The 18,179-nt window shown below is 44.5% G+C and overlaps 1 protein-coding gene across 1 annotated transcript in view; it reads right to left on the bottom strand.

Moving 5' to 3' along the window:
• The window catches only part of dzip3 (DAZ interacting zinc finger protein 3), a 75,844-nt gene extending 58,298 nt beyond the window's left edge, over positions 1 to 17,546 (bottom strand). Inside the window, exons 1-6 of the mRNA XM_033033372.1 lie at positions 17,436 to 17,546; positions 13,650 to 13,771; positions 6,890 to 7,039; positions 4,496 to 4,576; positions 2,602 to 2,726; positions 1,538 to 1,658 (exon numbers count right to left, since the gene is read on the bottom strand). Of these exons, the coding sequence (XP_032889263.1) occupies positions 1,538 to 1,658; positions 2,602 to 2,726; positions 4,496 to 4,576; positions 6,890 to 7,039; positions 13,650 to 13,771; positions 17,436 to 17,445 (609 nt within the window). The 5' untranslated portion in view covers positions 17,446 to 17,546. The remainder of the gene's footprint in view (positions 1 to 1,537; positions 1,659 to 2,601; positions 2,727 to 4,495; positions 4,577 to 6,889; positions 7,040 to 13,649; positions 13,772 to 17,435) is intronic.
• Between the last annotated feature and the right edge of the window lie 633 nt (positions 17,547 to 18,179).

The raw sequence follows: 18,179 nt of genomic DNA, 5'->3' as shown, positions 1-18,179 counted from the left end.
GGCTGACGAGCCCCATCTGCCAGAGACTCGTGGGGGCGGGAGCTTCTACCTTCCTGTGCAGGTCCATAGCACCTGTCCACTGCTTTAATAACCACATCAATAACCACAATTTAATAAAATGCCAAATAATTTGCATACCAAGAAGTTGATTTGTTCGGACCAAAATTAATAATCAGTAAATTCCCCACTACAGAAAGTTTCCCAGAGCTGGAGGACTTTTGCCTGGTTCAATGTATTCACATCTGCAGATCATTACAAAATGTCAGACACACTAATTTAGGAGCATGGATGAATAAAATAAATATCAAGATAATGGCCATATTAGATGCACGAACCCCGAGCTACTTTTAAATATCTGCAGTATTCCCAAAAGGTCATATAGGAGCAGAATTAGGCCATTCGGCCCATCAAGTCTACTCCGCCATTCAATCATGGCCGATCTATCTCTCCTCCTGCCTTCTCCCCATAGCCCCTGACACCCAAATTCTTAAGTTAACCCAAATTAGAGGTCTAATGCACCACAAGCTGGAAAAGGTACAGAGAAGAGTTACGAGGATGCTGCCAGGACTAGAGGGTGTGAGCTATAGGGAGAGGTTGAATCTGGGTCTCTATTCCATGGAGTGCAGGAGGTATAGGGGTGAGTTTATAAAGGTGTATAAGATCATGAGAGGAATAGATTGGGTAGATGCACAGAGCCTCTTGCCCAGAGTAGGGGAATCGAGGACCAGAGGACATAGGTTTGGTGAAGGGGAAAAGATTTAATAGGAATCTGAGGGGTAACGTTTTCACATAAAGGGTGGTGGGTGTATGGAACAAGCTGCCAGAGGAGGTAGTTGAGGCAGAGACTAACCCAACATTTAAGAAGCAGTTAGACAGGTACATTGATAGAACAGGTTTAGAGGGATATGGACCAAATGCTGGCAGGCAGGACATGTTGGCTGGTGTGGGCAAGTTGGGCCTGTTTCCACACTGTTTCACTCCATGACAAAGCAAGGTAAAGAGCGGAGCTTTGACCTGACCCTGTTACAAAGAGCAAAAAGAATCATGAAAGAAATTATTCATCCCGATTACGAAAACAATTTACACCACTGTTATAAGCAAATCTAAATTAAAAAATGTAAATCTTTTCAAAACAGAATCTTGCACTTTCTCCCCCATAGATTGATTGAATTAATTGATTGAAAGATATAGCATGGAAACAGGCCCTTCGGCCCACGTCGATCACCCGTTTACATTAGTTCTATATTATCCCACTTTCTCATCGATTCCCTAAACACTAGGGGCAATTTACAGAGCCCAATTAATCTAAAAACCCACACGTCTTGGGAGTGTGGGAGGAAATATGAGCACCCGGAGGAAACCCACGCGGTTACAGGGAGAATGTGCAAACTCCGCACAGACAGCACACGAGGTCAGGATCGAACCCGTGTGCTGCCAGTTTAACACACTAATATTCCTGTTCTACCATGTTTCCAACATAACCGGCGTTTAACACGTTGAGCAGCTTATCCTTAACTGTATGAGATAAAGCTCTTACTTTAAAATTCTCAGGTTTAATGACTTCTGCTTTTAGTACCACATCGGTCCATTCTATGGTTGGGGTTTTTTTTTCAAATTCTTCCTTAGATTTGTTAAACAATTGTATGGCACAATCAAACCTAGACAAAACATGAATAATCTCCTTTGTTATATAACACTTGGCTGACTGGAGTTAAAAAAACCTGTAACATTTGATTAAAGGATAAATCAAACCTGCTAAGTGTATTTTTCAGGGAATTCAAGAGATCAGTTGAAGTCAATCTTTGACTGAAAGGATTTAAAAATTTTAAGTTGAATTTGGACACTTGGTTTTCTGATGTTTGTTAAGTTCTTTTTCAGAAATGTGATAAACAAATATAGTATACAGAAAGTATACTATAAAGTATACAGAAAATACTGCTCCAAGAACTACTTCCATCAAACCTCATGTCACATTCCTATTGTATCGGTCTTCTCAACATTGTAATTTTTGAAAGATCTATATTACAAACAAACTCTCTATATATCCTTGGTCATCAAGCATTCAAATCAACTTGGCACTGTATCACTTTTGCCTGAAACGTCTTATATTTGAAATAAGATTTGAACAGAGTAATTTAAAATTATGATTAAATGAACGGAATGATTTTTCTTTGGTAATTTTTAAAAAGTGCTAGGCTTGTGTTTATTATGGTACACATTGGCTAGCAACCTATGGATTTAGGCAAAGATTCCAGAGAAACAGATTTAAATTTCTTCCTGGAAGGGGAGCTTGATTAGATAAACTTGGGAATTAAAGAGCGAGTCAGAACAGCTCATCAGTTAAGACCCACTTGGTTCACCAACAACATGAAGGGTTCTTTCGGAGACTCTAGAACACATTCGCCAGTAAATTGGCGGATCATGCATGTGAAGGAGGATGACTGTCTACAACACTAACTAACACAGATACAACTAACTAACTAACTCAAGTTTAGGCACATTCAGGTCACCCCACACCAACTCACTCACTTCCAACCCAGGTTAGATTGTTCTAAATACTATGTCATGTTTCATATTCACTATCAAACTCCAGTCCCTTACCTATTTTGTTTGTAGCTCATATAGCCTGCAACTTGATAGGCCACATACAACAAACTCTGGCATTCAGGCTTCGTCTTAGCTATTTTTTCAATTGTTCTAATTTGCATCGTGGCTTCAAGCAGATCCTATGGAGATACAGAGAGTGTGAAATAGCTGCACAACAAACAACACCAAGCCTCTGCAAGCCACGCCTTGAACTGGACCCAAGAAGGTATTTTGAAATCAGGTACATGTTACAGAAAGACCCAAGTACATTCACACTTACCATCATGTTGCCTGGATACACTTGATCTCCTTCACCTGGTCACAATCCACCCCATCTACCTGGCTGCACACCTTCTTGCTTCAAGCATAGGTGAGGTTTTGCAAAAAATACTTTTATTGCCCATTCCGAGCCAAGATTACCTCGTTGATCACTGCGTTCAAGTAATGCATTCAAGACAATGAAAGGCGAGGAATTCAGGAATGCTAACTCGGCATCAATGACGGAATGAGAACTGATAAGACACGTTTCCATTTTGATAGCCTTCATGCAGCAGAAGTTGGGGCTGAAGCAGCAAGGCAAGCAGATGCCCTGAATCGATGGCTTGTGGCTCTCATGCTGTTGTAGAATATGGACAGTAGCTGCAGCTGCAGGGAACGTGATTGAGCTGAGGCGATGCTTAATACTGCAGCTGCAATCTCCATGTAGGTTGCAATCTATTGTCCATCCTGTGATGCACAGGAGCCTTCCCACACTACTTACTGCATTTCACCTTCTTGGACAGTGTGTAGAGGCTTTTAGGGGACAAGTGCACCACACTCTCTTCCTGAAGCTCGTCACACTTGGACAGGGAAGATCTCAAGATACTTCGCAGGAGCTGAGTCACTGAATTCTTTCTGTGGAGCCACACAACTGGATATTAGAGCAACTGTCCAACTAAGGATAGGTCAGAGAGCTGAGAGGGCAGAGCAGGGGAGGGAGTGTCTGCTGGTGTAATTGTCGACGATGGCAGAGGTTCCTTTGCATGCAGAAGCCTAAGGAGATTGTTAGCTTTGATAAAATTGAGCAAACAAATCATTTGGATTTCAAAGCAAAAGCACCGCTGATCAGTGTTGCAGTGCTGATTATTGAGGTCCCGGAGCTGTCAAACAGGGCGTCATTTCAGGTTTTGCGTGGGCTGGCGAGGGGAGGGGCAAGCTAGTCTCCCAAGTGGGTGAAACAGGGTTATAGCCTATCACTACATCCCAGTGTATAACTAGTACAATAAAACATATAATACTTAATCTAATAATATGACAAAATATTGCACAGTGCACTCACTATCAAATATAATTATCAAACAAGTAAAGAAAAAGACGGTGATCATGGATTTTTACGGAGGTGCCGGCCCGGCACCAACTAGCCCTGAAGGGCCTGTCCCACCTGGCCGTCATTTGCACGTAATTCACGCTACATCATTTACGCGTCACAACGCACGCGTCGTGACAAGCATGTGATGCACGCATGGTGCGTGTTACGCGCGCATGGTGCGTGGTGACATAGGCAGTGGCGGGCGGTCGCTCGTGGCGTCCCAGGATTTTGCAATGTACAAAATCTTTGCGCGCCATCTGCGTAACGCGCAAATGACGTCCAAGTGGGACGGGCCCTTGACTCTCCTGCACCTATTGTCTATTGCATATTGTATGAAGGTACACAAAAATGCTGGAGAAACTCAGCATGTGCAGTAGCATCTATGGACCGAAGGAAATAGGCAATGTTTCGGGCCGAAACCCTTCTTCAGAGATGGTTGGGCAGGATAACATGGAGAACAAGCTTTTCACTGTAGCTCTGTACACATGACAATAAACAAACAAAGACACAATAGCTCAAGCATTTTTGCAACTGATAAATGGAACTACCAAAATGTTGTACCTGTTCACTGCTTCTGACGCAGAGTGTCGTAACAAAGTAGTGTAACATGAGGAGGTACTGCACTTGACCTATCTGGCACATCTAGGAGCAAGAAATGTCACAACCTTTAATCATATGTATTCGTCTCACCTTTCCACACACTTCCACTAACAGAAATAATACAGCTCAGCAGCAAAGAATATCCCAAACTGGCTTGCTGACCATAAAGCTCATTTATATCTTTAAAGTTTACTTGTTCTTGCAATACACGAGGGACAGCAAACAATGCAAGTTGGATGCAAGAGAGTGCGGGGTTTTAAAAATAGTTTTTACAGATACAGCACGGAAACAGACCCTTCGGCCCACCGAGTCCGCACCGACCAGCGATCCCCGCACACTCACACAAACCAACACACACCAGGGACAATTTACACTCACACCAAGTATACAAACCCAAGTCAATTAACCTACAAACCTGTACGTCTTTGGAGTGTGAGAGGAAACCAACGATCTCAGCGGTCACGGGGAGAACGTACAAACTCCGTACAGACAGCACCCGTAGTCAGGATCGAAGCAGAGTCTCTGGTACTGTAAGCGCTGCAAGGCAACAACTCTACCGCTGCGCCACTGGTGCTGGAACTCTGAGCAGGAAGTCAGTGGGTCAGGCAGCTTCCGTGGACGGGATGGACCAACGACGTTCCTTCACGCCAAAGAAGTCCCGAAGCAAAATTTCATCCGTACACTCAGAGTGCTCTGACTGATGTCAGAAAAGCAGCAAGACAAGTACTAATAGTTTGGTAGACAGTATATAACTGGCCAGGATAAATGGGGAGCTGCCTTGCTCCATCTTGAACCTCACCATCAGGATTTTACATCCACCTACAAGGGTTGACAGGGACCTGGTTAACATTTTATCCTAAAGAGGAGCGTGATTGTTGCTCTGCTCACGTCTCTGCACCCCAACCGTACAATTTTAATGAATTAGCAATACCGCTCTCCATGATTAACACACATTTTCACCCATGGTTATTGCTCTGTGATACAAAAGTACTAATCAGCATTCATGAATGAATAAGTTTATTGGCCAAGTATTCACATACAAGGAATTTGCCTTGGTGCTCTGCCCACAAGAGCCAACATGACATACTATAACAGCTAAGAAGGATACATAAAAACATTAAACATTAACATTTCAGGTTGAAGACCTGAACTTCAGAGCAGGTATTGGACGTATGGTTTAACGATGAATAAATCTCAGCGGCTGTGCGGAGTGTATTCTGAGACACTACGAGCCAATTACTGGGACCAGGGCAAGATTTTTACATTTTCACTAGCTGAGGCAAGGTGCCAGATCTCTGGAGGACACATTAGTTTGGAGATACAGCGAGGAAACAGGCCCTTTGGCCCACCGAGTCCGCACCGATCAACAATCACCCATCAAACTAGTTCCATCCTACACATTGGGAACAATTTACAGAAGCCAATTAACCTCCAAACCTGCAAGTCTTTGAAATGTGGGGGAAACCGCAGCACCCACGGGGTCACAAGGAGAAAGTGCAAACTCTGTACAGACAGCACCCGTAGTCAGGATCAAACCCGGGTCTATGGAGCCGTGAGGCTGCTACTCTACCACTATGCCACTCTGGTGGAGAATGTGGACATCGATCCTGCAACCTCTCGCATGTGGTACTTTTATTCAAGCGCAGAAGGATACAGGTCTGAGTAATAACTATTGCATTCATATCCAAATCATGAACGTGTTTATTATAAGCCGCGACTCTAGATCATTGTCCATAAGATTTGGCCCTTTTAATAGAAACATAGAAAATAGGTGCAGGAGTAGGCCATTCGGCCCTTCGACCCAGCACCGCCATTTAATATGATCATGGCTGATCATTCAAAATCAGTACCCCGTTCCTGCTTTCTCCCCATATCCCTTGATTCCATTAGCCCTAAGAGCTATATCCAACTCTCTCTTGAAAACATCCACTGAATTGGCCTCCACTGCCTTCTGTGGCAGAGAATTCCACAGATTCACAACTCGGAATCTGGGTGAAAAAGTTTTTCTCATATCAGTCCCAAATGGCCTACCCCTTATTCTTAAACTGTGACCCCTGGTTCTGGATTCCCCCAACATCAGGAACATATTTCCTGCATCTAGACTCCCCAAATCCCTTAAGAATTTAAATGTTTCTATAAGATACAACCCTCATCCTTCTAAACTCCAGTGAATATAAGCCCAGTCAATCCATTCTTTGGGATTTCATTAATGGGATTTGAACTGTGAGAGCTTAAAAAAACCCCACTAGTATGAAAAAGTACTAAACACACACACACAAGTAGATTTCATTACAATTATAAATGATTCACTGCAGTTAAAGTACATCATGTAAAATAAAAACGTTTAATACTCACCAAGTCCTTTTTCATTATAGCTGTGAGAAGTAGATGAAACTGTAGAATCTTATCATCGACACTCATTGATGGGAAGGCACAGAGTGCCTTGTTCATGTCCCGGGAACCAAGCGTCAACTGTTCAATCTCTTCAATAGCTTCACCCTCCAGCTGAGAACAAAGACCAAGCAATAGAATCAATCAGTTAGCGTCTTGAGACTCAATGTGGTTACATTGGAACAGAATGGCACAGGAGGTGGCTGTTCGGCCCATCAAGTCTATGCTGGCTCCTGGTAGAACAGTCCTATCAAGCCAATCCCCCAATTTTTTCTCCAAACCCAGCTAAGTCTCTCTCTACTGCCTGTCCAATTTATTTTTGAAAGTCCCAAATGGTTGCTCCAAGGTGAAGGAAATCATGAGTTCCAGCACATAACTTGTCTGGGTAAAGGGAAGTTTTCTCTTGCATCTTTTGCCCAAAAATTCAAATCTGTGCCCCTGGTCCTTGAAACATTTGGTTAATGGGAACAGTCCCCCTTTACTTAAATCTACACTGATCTGTGGATGCAGGTACAGCAGGCAGTGAAGAAAGCCAATGGCATGTTGGGCTTCATAACAAGAGGAGTTGAGTATAGGAGCAAAGAGGTCCTTCTGTAGTTGTACAGGGCCCTAGTGAGACCACACCTGGAGTATTATGTGCAGTTTTGGTCTCCTAATTTGAGGAAGGACATTCTTGCTATTGAGGGAGTGCATAGGCGGGACCGTCATATGATGAAGGAATGGAGCGACTGGGCTTGTATTCACTGGAATTTAGAAGGATGAGAGGGGTCTTATAAAAACATATAAAATTATTATGGGATTGGGCACGCTAGATGCAGGAAACATGTTCCCGATGTTGGGGGAGTCCAGAACCAGGGGCCAGAGTTTATGAATAAGAGGTAGGCCATTTAGAACTGAGATGAGAAAAAACTTTTTCACACAGAGAGTTGTGAATTTGTGGAATTTTCTGCCACAGAAGGCAGTGGAGGCCGATTCACTGGATGCATTGAAAAGAAAGTTAGATAAAGTTCTTAGGGCTAGCGGAATCAAGGGTTGTGGGGAGAAGGCAGGAACGGGGTACTGATTGTTGATGATCAGTCATGATCACATTGAATGGCGGTGCTGGCTCGAAGGGCCGAATGGCCTACTCCTGCACCTAAGTTCCTGCCAGAACTCTAAATAAACTAGGTTCCATAATGACAAACCCCACTCACCCACTTCATGCCCTGAAGGTGATCAAGAGCAGCATCTTCAGCCAGAGGCTGATTGCACCAATGTGCAAAACGGAGAGATACAGGAAGTCCTGTTTACCAGCTGCTATAAGACTTTATAATGAGCATAAATAACTGCACTTTTTTTAAATTAATTGTATTTTAACCTGTATTTTAACTTGTTATGTATGAAAGCGTGGTGTTATGTTTGTCTTGAAGCTGTCGTGGCACTGTAATTTCCTGAAAAGGATTATTAAAGGAATAATCTAATCTAATCTAATCTAAATTATCCATGTACTGTATATGTAACTTGAACCTGCACCTACACTTCAACCTAAATATTGTGCAGCCAAATTAAGTTTCAACTTCACTTTCTTTCCCACGAGGATAATGCTCGCATATCTAATCTAAACTAACAAAAATTCCTCACCACTTGAAGCATTCTAGTAACTCTCTAGATGTCTCTCCTGTAGTTAGCCGTCTAGAATTAGACACAATAACATTAAATTCCAAAACACCCTTTCAGTTCGAAGCAGCATGTGATAGTGTAGTGCGGTCAGCATAAGCCTCCACGTGCTACCCTTCCTGTGGACTTTAACACCACAATGACTTGGAATTATCCTACACAAAAATCACAGAGCTGGGGATGCAGATACCTGTATCAGTGGAAGTCACGTCACCTACTAACTAATCAAAGACAATTAGAAAATTGCAAATTGATGAGGGAAAGAATTGAAAAGCAGAGAACCCATATCACATATGTAGGAGGAAACTGCAGATGGTGGTTTAAACCGAAGATAGACACAAAAAGCAGGAGTAACTCAGCAGGGCAGACAGCATCTCTGGAGAAAAAGAATAGGTGATGCTTCAGGTCGAGATCCTTCGTCAGAAGTCTCAAGTCCGATGAAGGGTCTCGACCCGAAACATCACCCATTCCTTCTCTCCAGAGATGCTGCCTGTCCTGCTGAGTTACTCCAGCATTTTGTGCCAACCTATATCACATGCTTGCAGCTCGAAGAGAATATCTGAGGAAGGTGTAGAGTACACAGAGATTACAGCAAAACTGGGAGAATAAACTGATCAAACATTGAATTGTTTTTTTACACAAAAAAAAATCTCTAGAAACACATCTTTTCATTATGAATTGTCCATAGTAGAAAGTAACCATAAATGAAAATAAATTGACAATAAATTTAACCGGGAACTTGGAAAAAGTCCCTTAACATCCAGAAACATTGAAAAACATCACTAACACCGCAAATAACAGCAGTGGAGAAATTTAATAAACTGGATAGAGTCATAGACTTGCCAGCACCAAACAGGCCCTTCAGCTCAACCCTTCCTTGCTGACCAAGGACGCCCCATCTAAGCTAGTCAAATTTGTCCACATTTGACCCACATCCCCCTATTCCCTTCCTAGCTATTTCCAAACATGAAGGAGGAAGGAAGGATATCTTGATGGAATGGCATGAAGAGTTTGTCTGGAGCACAACGTAGCTCCTGATAGAATCATACAATATTATGAGGCATAGATTTGGGCAGTCAGAGTCCTTTCTCTCCTAGGTGGAAATATCCAACACTAGAGAGCACAGCTAGAAGGTGAGAGGGAGGAAAGTTTAATGGAGATGTGCAGGGCTGGGGTTTTTTTTTTTACAGAGTAGAGGGGACTGGAATGCATTGCCAGGGGTGGTGGCGGTGGAGGCAGATAGGGCAGTGGTGTATAAGAGACGTTTAGACAGGCACATGGAAGTGCAGGGAATGGAGGAATGTGGATCATGTACAGGCAGATGTTTAGGGGCATGCAGCAGTAGAGTTGCTGCCTTACAGCACCAGAGACTCGCGTTTGATCCCGACTATGGCCGCTGTCCGTACAGAGTTTGTACGTACTCCCCGTGACCGCGTGGGTTTTCTCCGAGATCTTGGGTATCCTCCCACACTCCCAAGGCGCACAGGTTTGTAGGTTAATTGGCTTGGTATAAATGTAAATTGTCCCTGGTGTGTGTAGGATAGTGTTAGTGTGCAGGGATCGCTGGTCAGTGTGGACTCGGTGGGCAGAAGGGCCTGTTTCCGCACTGTATCTCCAAAACTAAAATTAAAAGATGCAACCAATTTAACTTGGCATCACAAATGTTGTGGGCTGGAGGCCCCGTTCCTGTGCTGTACTGTTCTAACTGAAGCATGGATCAGTTAGGCCATTCCTTTCCTCCACTGAGAAGTATGCAATAAAATAAGACACCAGGAGAGTTCAACATAGTTTGAGATCCAAAGATGGGAAGTGATGCACCTGTAATCCAAGGAGGTCAGGTTTTGCAAAATTAACCAGGTACTGAAGGTACTTGGGGAGCTAAAGTACAACATAGGACATCTATTTATAGACATTGATGAGGCTGTGTTTGGTGTATTGTGTGCAAAAATGATTTATGAGGACACAAGGGTCTGAGCTATCGGGAGAGGTTGGGCAGGCTAGGACTTTAAACCTTGGTGCGCAGGAGATGGAGGGGTGATCTCAGAGATGTAGAAAATCATGAGGGGAATAGATAGGGTAAATTAAGAAAGTATTTTTTTTTCTAAGGTAGGGGAAACAAGGACAAAAGGGGGAAAGATTTGATTGGAACCCGAATGGCAACTTTTCACACACAGAGGGTGGTGGGTATATGGAGTGAGCTGTGTAAGGAGGTAGTTGAGGCACGTCCAGTAATAACAAAGGCAATTGGACAGCTACAGTGCCCTCCATAATGTTTGGGACAAAGACACATTATTTATTTATTTAATTGCCTCTGTACTCCACAATTTGAGATTTGTATTAAAAAAAATTAAAAAAATAAAAATAACATGCAGTTAAAATACACATTGTCAGATTTTATTAAAGGCCATTTTTATGCATTTTGGTCTCACCATGAAGAAATTTCAGGGCAGCATAATGTTTGGGACACATGGCTTTTGTAATTGCTCAGGTGTGTTTAAATGCCTCCTTCATGCAGGTATAAGAAAGCTCTCAGCACCTAGTCTTTCCTCCAGTCTTTCCAACACCTTTGGAAACTTTTATTGCTGTTTAGCAACATGAGGAGCAAAGTTGTGCCAATGAAGTCAAATAAGTCATTATGTGAGTGAGAAACAAGAATAAAACTGTTAGAGACATCAGCCAAATCTTAGGCTTACCAAAACCAACTACTTGGAACATCATTAAGAAGAAAGAGGGCGCTGGTGAGCTTACTAATTGCAAAGGGACTGGCAGGCCAAGGAAGACCTCCACAGCTGATGACAGAATTCTCTCTATAATACAGAAAAATCCCCAAACACCTGTCCGACAGATCAGAAACACTCTTCAGGAGTCAGGTGTGGATTTGTCAATGACCACTGTCCGCAGAAGACTTCATGAACAGAAATACAGAGGCTACACTGCAAGATGCAAACCACTGGTTAGCCGCGAAAATAGGATGGCCAGGTTACAGTTTGCCAAGAAGTACTTAAAAAAGCAACCACAGTTCTGGAACAAGGGCTTGTGGGCAGATGAGATGAAGATTAACTTATATCAGAGTGATGGCAAGAGCAAAGTATAGAAGAGAGAAGGAACTGCCCAAGATCCAAAGCATACCACCTCATCTGTGAAACATGGTGGTGGGGGTGTTATGGCCTGGGCATGTATGGCTGCTGAAGGTACTGGCTCACTTATCTTCATTGATGATACAACTGCCGATGGTAGTAGCATAATGAATTCTGAAGTGTATACACATCCTATCTGCTCAAGTTCAAACAAATGTCTCAAAACTCATTGGCCGGCGGTTCATTCTACAGCAAGACAATGATCCCAAACATACTGCTAAAGCAACAAGGGAGTTTTTCAAAGCTAAAAAATGATCAATTCGTGAGTGGCCAAGTCAATCACCCGACCTGAACCCAATTGAGCATGCCTTTAATATGCTGAAGAGAAAACTGAAGGGGACTAGCCCCCAAAACAAGCATAAGCTAAAGATGGCTGCAATACAGGCCTGGCAGAGCATCACCAGAGAAGACACCCAGCAACTGGTGATGTCCATGAATCGCAGACTTCAAGCAGTCATTGCATGCAAAGGATATGCAACAAAATAAGAAACATGACTCCTTTAATTTACATGACACTGCTGAGTCACAAACATTATGGTGCCCTGAAATGGGGGGGGGGGGGGGACTATTATAAACACTGCTGTAATTTCTACATGGTGAAACCAAAATGTATAAAAATGGCCTTAATTAAAATCTGACAATGTGCACTTTAACCACATGTGATTTTTTTTTCTATTACAAATCTCAATTTGTGGAGTAGAGGCAAATAAATAAATGATGGGTCTTTGTCCCAAACATTGTGAAGGGCACTGTACATGGATAGCACAGTTTGGAGGAATATGGGCCAAACACTTGGGCAAATGGAGTAGTTTAATGGGGCAGACAAAAGTGCTGGAGAAACTCAGCGGGTGCAGCAGCATCTATGGAGCGAAGGAAATAGGCAACGGTTCGGGCCGAAACCCTTCTTCAATTTAATGGGGCATCTTGTTTGGCATACACGAGTTGAGTCGAAGGACTTGTTCCTGTGCCAGATGATTTTATGCGAAGAGCATTGCGAGGGAAATTCAAGGCCAATTCTACAAGACTGCTGCAGATGAGAGTGCCGAGCCAAGAGAGACGAGGTGCACACATCCACGGCAGCAGTAACTGGTCCACAGTGAGGGTGGGTGGAAGGATTCCAAATGGCGAGGGGCGATGGTGGCTGTGAGGAACAACTGAACAGCAGCCGAGGGGAGGGATACAGAACAGGCTCAGAACAGTTAGTAAATAGAGTGTAATGTGTACAGGGTAGGAGGACATAAGGCCAGATCAGCTGCAATGAGATTATGGCAAATTCTCCCAGTAGGACCGTACACCATTGCACAGCTTACACCATTGATAGGTGGAAACTCTGCAAAGCTAGATCTAAATCTAATCAAAGCTGACATCAGAAATAACCCAATCTGAAACTAAAGGCACATGGCACTTTGTACGTCTCAGTGGAACGAGTTAATGATATCTGAATGTCTGAAGAAGGGTTTCGGCCCGAAACGTTGCCTATTTCCTTCGCTCCATAGATGCTGCTGCACCCGCTGAGTTTCTCCAGCATTTTTGTGTACCTTCGATTTTCCAGCATCTGCAGTTCCTTCTTGAACACAAGATAATGATATGGTCGGGCAATAACTTGATTTCATTTCTCTCTTTTAATAGGCTGTTGTGCAATTTCAAGCCCTTTGAGTTTGCAAAATGAAAATCGAAAATACAAAAGCACATAATGTGGTTGAGTGTGAAGCAGTCTGCATCAGCAAGGGAGCTGGACTGTCCAGACATCAGCTCCTGATACACCACTGGAACACTGCCTTCCTTCCAGAAGGTTTGCCATGTGTCTTGCTGTGTACCTTTTAGCTTATGTTTGAAGTATTAGCCATGATACCCATGCAATGAAAACAAAAATGACCCACTTCAATATAAAATGAAACATGATACATGCAATGAAAACAAAAAGGACCCACTTCAATATAAAATGCTCCGTCATCTTCTGCGGTCAGCCGTCCTAGGCGTGCGTCAACGCAATGATCGCCACAACTATAATCACAATCATCCCAACCATAATCATAATCGTCTTCTGGCAAACCTGCAAAATAACAGTGGATTTGGGAAAGTCCACCAATGTCAGAATTACATTTCTACAGACAGAGAGACGGACACTCTACAACGAGACACATCTTTCCTCCTGTTTCACTCTCACTCTCCCATTGAATTGTGCTGGCACTTAAATTCATGATAACTTTATAAGACATAGGAGCAGAATTAGGCCATTCATTCATTCGAGTCTACGCCACCATTCAATCATGGCTGATCTATCTTTCCCTCTCAACCTCATTCTCCTGCCATCTCCCCATAACCCCTGAAACTCTTGCTAATCAAGAACCTGTCAATCTCCACTTTAAAAATATCCAAATATTACAATACCATAGTCTTGGTGTACGGCAATGAATTTCAGATTCACCACCACCCTATGGCTGAAGAATTCCCTCATCTCCTTTCTAAAGGTGCATCCTTTTATTCTGAGGATATTACCTCTAGTCCTAGACTCACCCGCTATTGGAAACATCCTCTCCACAGCCACTCTATCCAAGCCTTTCTTTATTCAGTGAGTTTCAATGAGGTGCCACCTCATCCTTCTAAACTTCACTGAGAACAGGCCCAGTGCCGTCAAACAATAACCAATTTATTTAAAGTATCAAGAAAGATGTTAATCTAGAAAATGATTAGGATCACAGAATACTACATATAAAAAGACCGTTTTAATTCTCTTGGAAGCATAATTTCCTAAATTATAATAGCCCCAATGTGAAATTTGACCATCAAGCTGTGAATGTTTCTAGTTTTTCCAGTAACAAAGCACTTCAAATAAATGATTCATCCTAGAATTACTTACCCATGAAGAATCACATTTATATATTTGCACAACTAGTTACATATTAAAATAATCTCATTAATCAGCTGCAGGCCATTTTCTCAACACAAATTGAACAGGTCACAATTTGTGTATTTATATGTACACATTGACTCACTTTTTCCAACGACTTTGAGCATTGTACCTTTATCCAGCTTTCCTCTCCCCCTCCCTACAATCAGACTGAAGAAGGGTCCCGACCCTAAGCGTCACCTATCAATGTACCCCAGAGATGCTGCCTGACCTGCTGAGTTACTCCAGCACTTTTGTCCGAGTATGTTAACCAGCATCTGCAGTTCTTTGTTTCCAAACATAGAAGAGCTGGGGATGAGCAAATGGAGGATCTATCACCCTGGATGAGGGGTTAAAATCCAAGGGCATACATTCCAAAGTAAGTGGTGGAAAGAGGCAAGGGATGATAAAGAACGTTATCTTCATCCAGCGTGTCTAGAGCTTTATCCAGAGTGGTGAGGCCAGAATTCTTTACCAGTGGCGCACACAGCTGGTAGAGCCTCTGCCTCACAGCGCCAGAGACCCAGGTTCGATCCTGACCTCAGACTGAAGGACCGAAGAGGAGGGGCAGCTCGGGGACAGTAACCGAGAACAGAGGGACCTGGCAGTGGGGGAGCCGCTGGGAACAAAGGGTGTCGGCTGTAGAGGGGGTAGACTGAGGGGGGAGCAAGAACGAAGAGGGACCATCAGGACTCTATTGAGTACTTTGTAACGTTCTCAACGCACAGATACGTGGTGACTCATTGCGTACTTTGTGTATTGTCTGCAAAAACAAAGAATAAAGTGACAATAAAGTATAATTTCATTTGCACGTTCTCCCCTGAGACCGTGCGATTTTCTCCGGGTGCTCCGGTTTCCTCCTACAGGCAAGTTTATAGGTTAGTCGAACCTCTGCAAAATTGCCCCTGGTGCCTAGGGTGGAGTGGATGCGAAAGTGGGGTAACATAGAAATGGTGCGAGCGGGCGATCGATGGTCGGGGTGGACTCGGTGGGCCAAAGGGCCTGTTTCCATGCAGCAAATTTCAATCAATCAATTCAATCCAAAAACAAACGAAGATAGACACAAAATGCTGGAGTAACTCAGTGGGACAGGCAGCATCTCTGGAGAGCAAACATACAGTACTTGGACAAAGAGCTGTGAGCCTATTTCTGTGCTGTATCTCTACACTAAACTAAACATTTCAAAATTACTTCATTTGTAAGGAGGAAGTACTGAAGAGTTCCTCCCTTCTTATGTCACCTTCTGAATGTTGTAGTAGGCAGGGCAGTATCGCCAACTTGGACAATTTTACATTTTTATCAAAAAAATAAAAACATTTTTAATACATTTTTATCAAGCCAATTAATCAATGTACGTCTTTGGAGTGTGGGAGGAAACCGAAGATCTCGGAGAAAACCCACCCAGTCACGGGGAGAGCGTGCAAACTCCGTACAGACAGCACCCGTAGTGGGTATCGAACCCGGGTCTCTGGCGCTGCATTTGAAAGGAGGAAGTACTCTAACGCTGTGCCACCGTGGCCGCCCTAATGTACAGTCAAGTGTGAAAGTTTGAGAATGTTTGGAGCCTCTCGGCTTCATGAACTCATGCTTGAGATGAACAAACAAAGCGGGTTTAGTGAGGGTCGGGGCCGGCTCGGCTCATGTTACACCAGCGCTGGGGTGGGGGCTGAGGTGGGGCTGGGGGCTGGGACTGGGGGTTGAGGCTGGGGCGGGTGTCTGGGGGCTGGGACTGGGGCTGGAGGCTGGAGGCTGGGACTGGAGACTGGGGGTTGAGGCTGGGACTGGGGGTTGAGGCTGGGGGCTGGGGGTTGAGGCTGGGACTGGGGGTTGAGGCTGGAGGCTGGGGGTTGAGGCTGGGACTGGGGGTTGAGGCTGGGGGCTGGGGTTGAGGCTGGGACTGGGGGTTGAGGCTGGGACTGGGGGTTGAGGCTGGAGGCTGGGGGTTGAGCCTGGGACTGGGGGTTGAGGCTGGAGGCTGGGGGTTGAGGCTGGGACTGGGGGTTGAGGCTGGAGGCTGGGGGTTGAGGCTGGAGGCTGGGGGTGGAGGCTGGGGGTTGAGGCTGGGACTGGGGGTTGAGGCTGGGGGCTGGGGGCTGGGGTTGAGGCTGGGACTGGGGGTTGAGGCTGGGACTGGGGGTTGAGGCTGGGACTGGGGGTTGAGGCTGGGACTGGGGGTGGAGGCTGGGGGTTGAGGCTGGGGGCTGGGGTTGAGGCTGGGACTGGGGGTTGAGGCTGGGACTGGGGGTTGAGGCTGGGACTGGGGGTTGAGGCTGGAGGCTGGGGGCTGGGGCTGGGGGCTGAGGTGGGTGTCTGGGGGCTGAGGTGGGTGTCTGGGGGCTGGGCTCAAGCAGCTCAACACCACACCAGCTCCGTCCACACAGTGAGTCACGGCCCATGAGATGGGGCAGGCCAGGCGAGGCAGCAGCGGGCAGGGCAGGCCAGGCCGGGCTAGTTAAACCCTGTCTCCGCTCTATAATCTGTGGTTAAACCTGGCAACACACTCACACAGCCATAGCCCATATATATATATACACACACAATTACACAAGGACCTACACACACTCACACAGCCATAGCCCATATATATATATATATATACACACACACACACACAATTACACAAGGACCTACACACACTCACACAGCCATATATATACTATACACAGTTACACAAAGCTCTACACACGCTGTCTCTCACTCTCACACAAACGGCCCTTCACACGCACTTTCTCTCTCTCACGGGCCTACACATTTACACAGCCCCCTACACACTAATTCTCTCTCTAACACACACACGCTGGGGCTGGGCCCGGGCCCGGCCGCCTACCTCGCTCCATGACTGTGATCAGCAAAGATTCTTTAGTGTTCAGTCAGAAACTACTACTGTTGCTGCTTCCGGTTTGTTTCCTTCCTTCCTTCCTCTCTCTCTCTCTCTCTTTATCTCTTCATCTCTTTCTCTCTCTTTCTCTTTCTCTTTCTCGTTCTCTCTCTCTCTCTCAATTCAAATTTTCAATTAAAATAAACGTTATTGGCATGATAAAATACATCGTCATATTGCCAAAGTATAAAACATGACACATATTTAAAACGCATAAATATAAATACAAGTATACAGTGCATGGATAGATGTACATAAACTCGCAATAGACCTACTATAGCCCTTTATTGCTACACGTTCTTGCAGCTGTAAGCAGCACAACAGAATAGCAAGTTTAACAATTCAATATTAATCTCTTAGTGTCAGTTAATGTCAATTAGTGTGTGCGTGCATATGTGCATATGGGTCATTCACCGTCTCTCAGGTTATGGCATGCTATGACTTATTGTGCACCAAGATTTCTCTTTCTCTCTCTTTAGCAGTGATCCGCACTCGTCCTCCCTCCCTGTGTGTGTGTGTGTGTGTGGTGGGGGGGGGGGGGGGGCTGGGTGTAGTGTGTGTGTGGGGGGCTGGGTGTAGTGTGTGTGTGGGGGGGGCAGGGTGTAGTGTGTGTAGATGTACATAAACTCGCAATAGACCTACTATAGTCCTTTTACAACTTCTTACAACTTCACACATGGTGGTGGGACCACA

The sequence above is a fragment of the Amblyraja radiata genome, chromosome 14, assembly GCF_010909765.2.
Source record: "Amblyraja radiata isolate CabotCenter1 chromosome 14, sAmbRad1.1.pri, whole genome shotgun sequence".
NCBI classification, from domain to species: domain Eukaryota; kingdom Metazoa; phylum Chordata; class Chondrichthyes; order Rajiformes; family Rajidae; genus Amblyraja; species Amblyraja radiata.
This window is presented reverse-complemented; position numbering and strand designations above follow the sequence as displayed.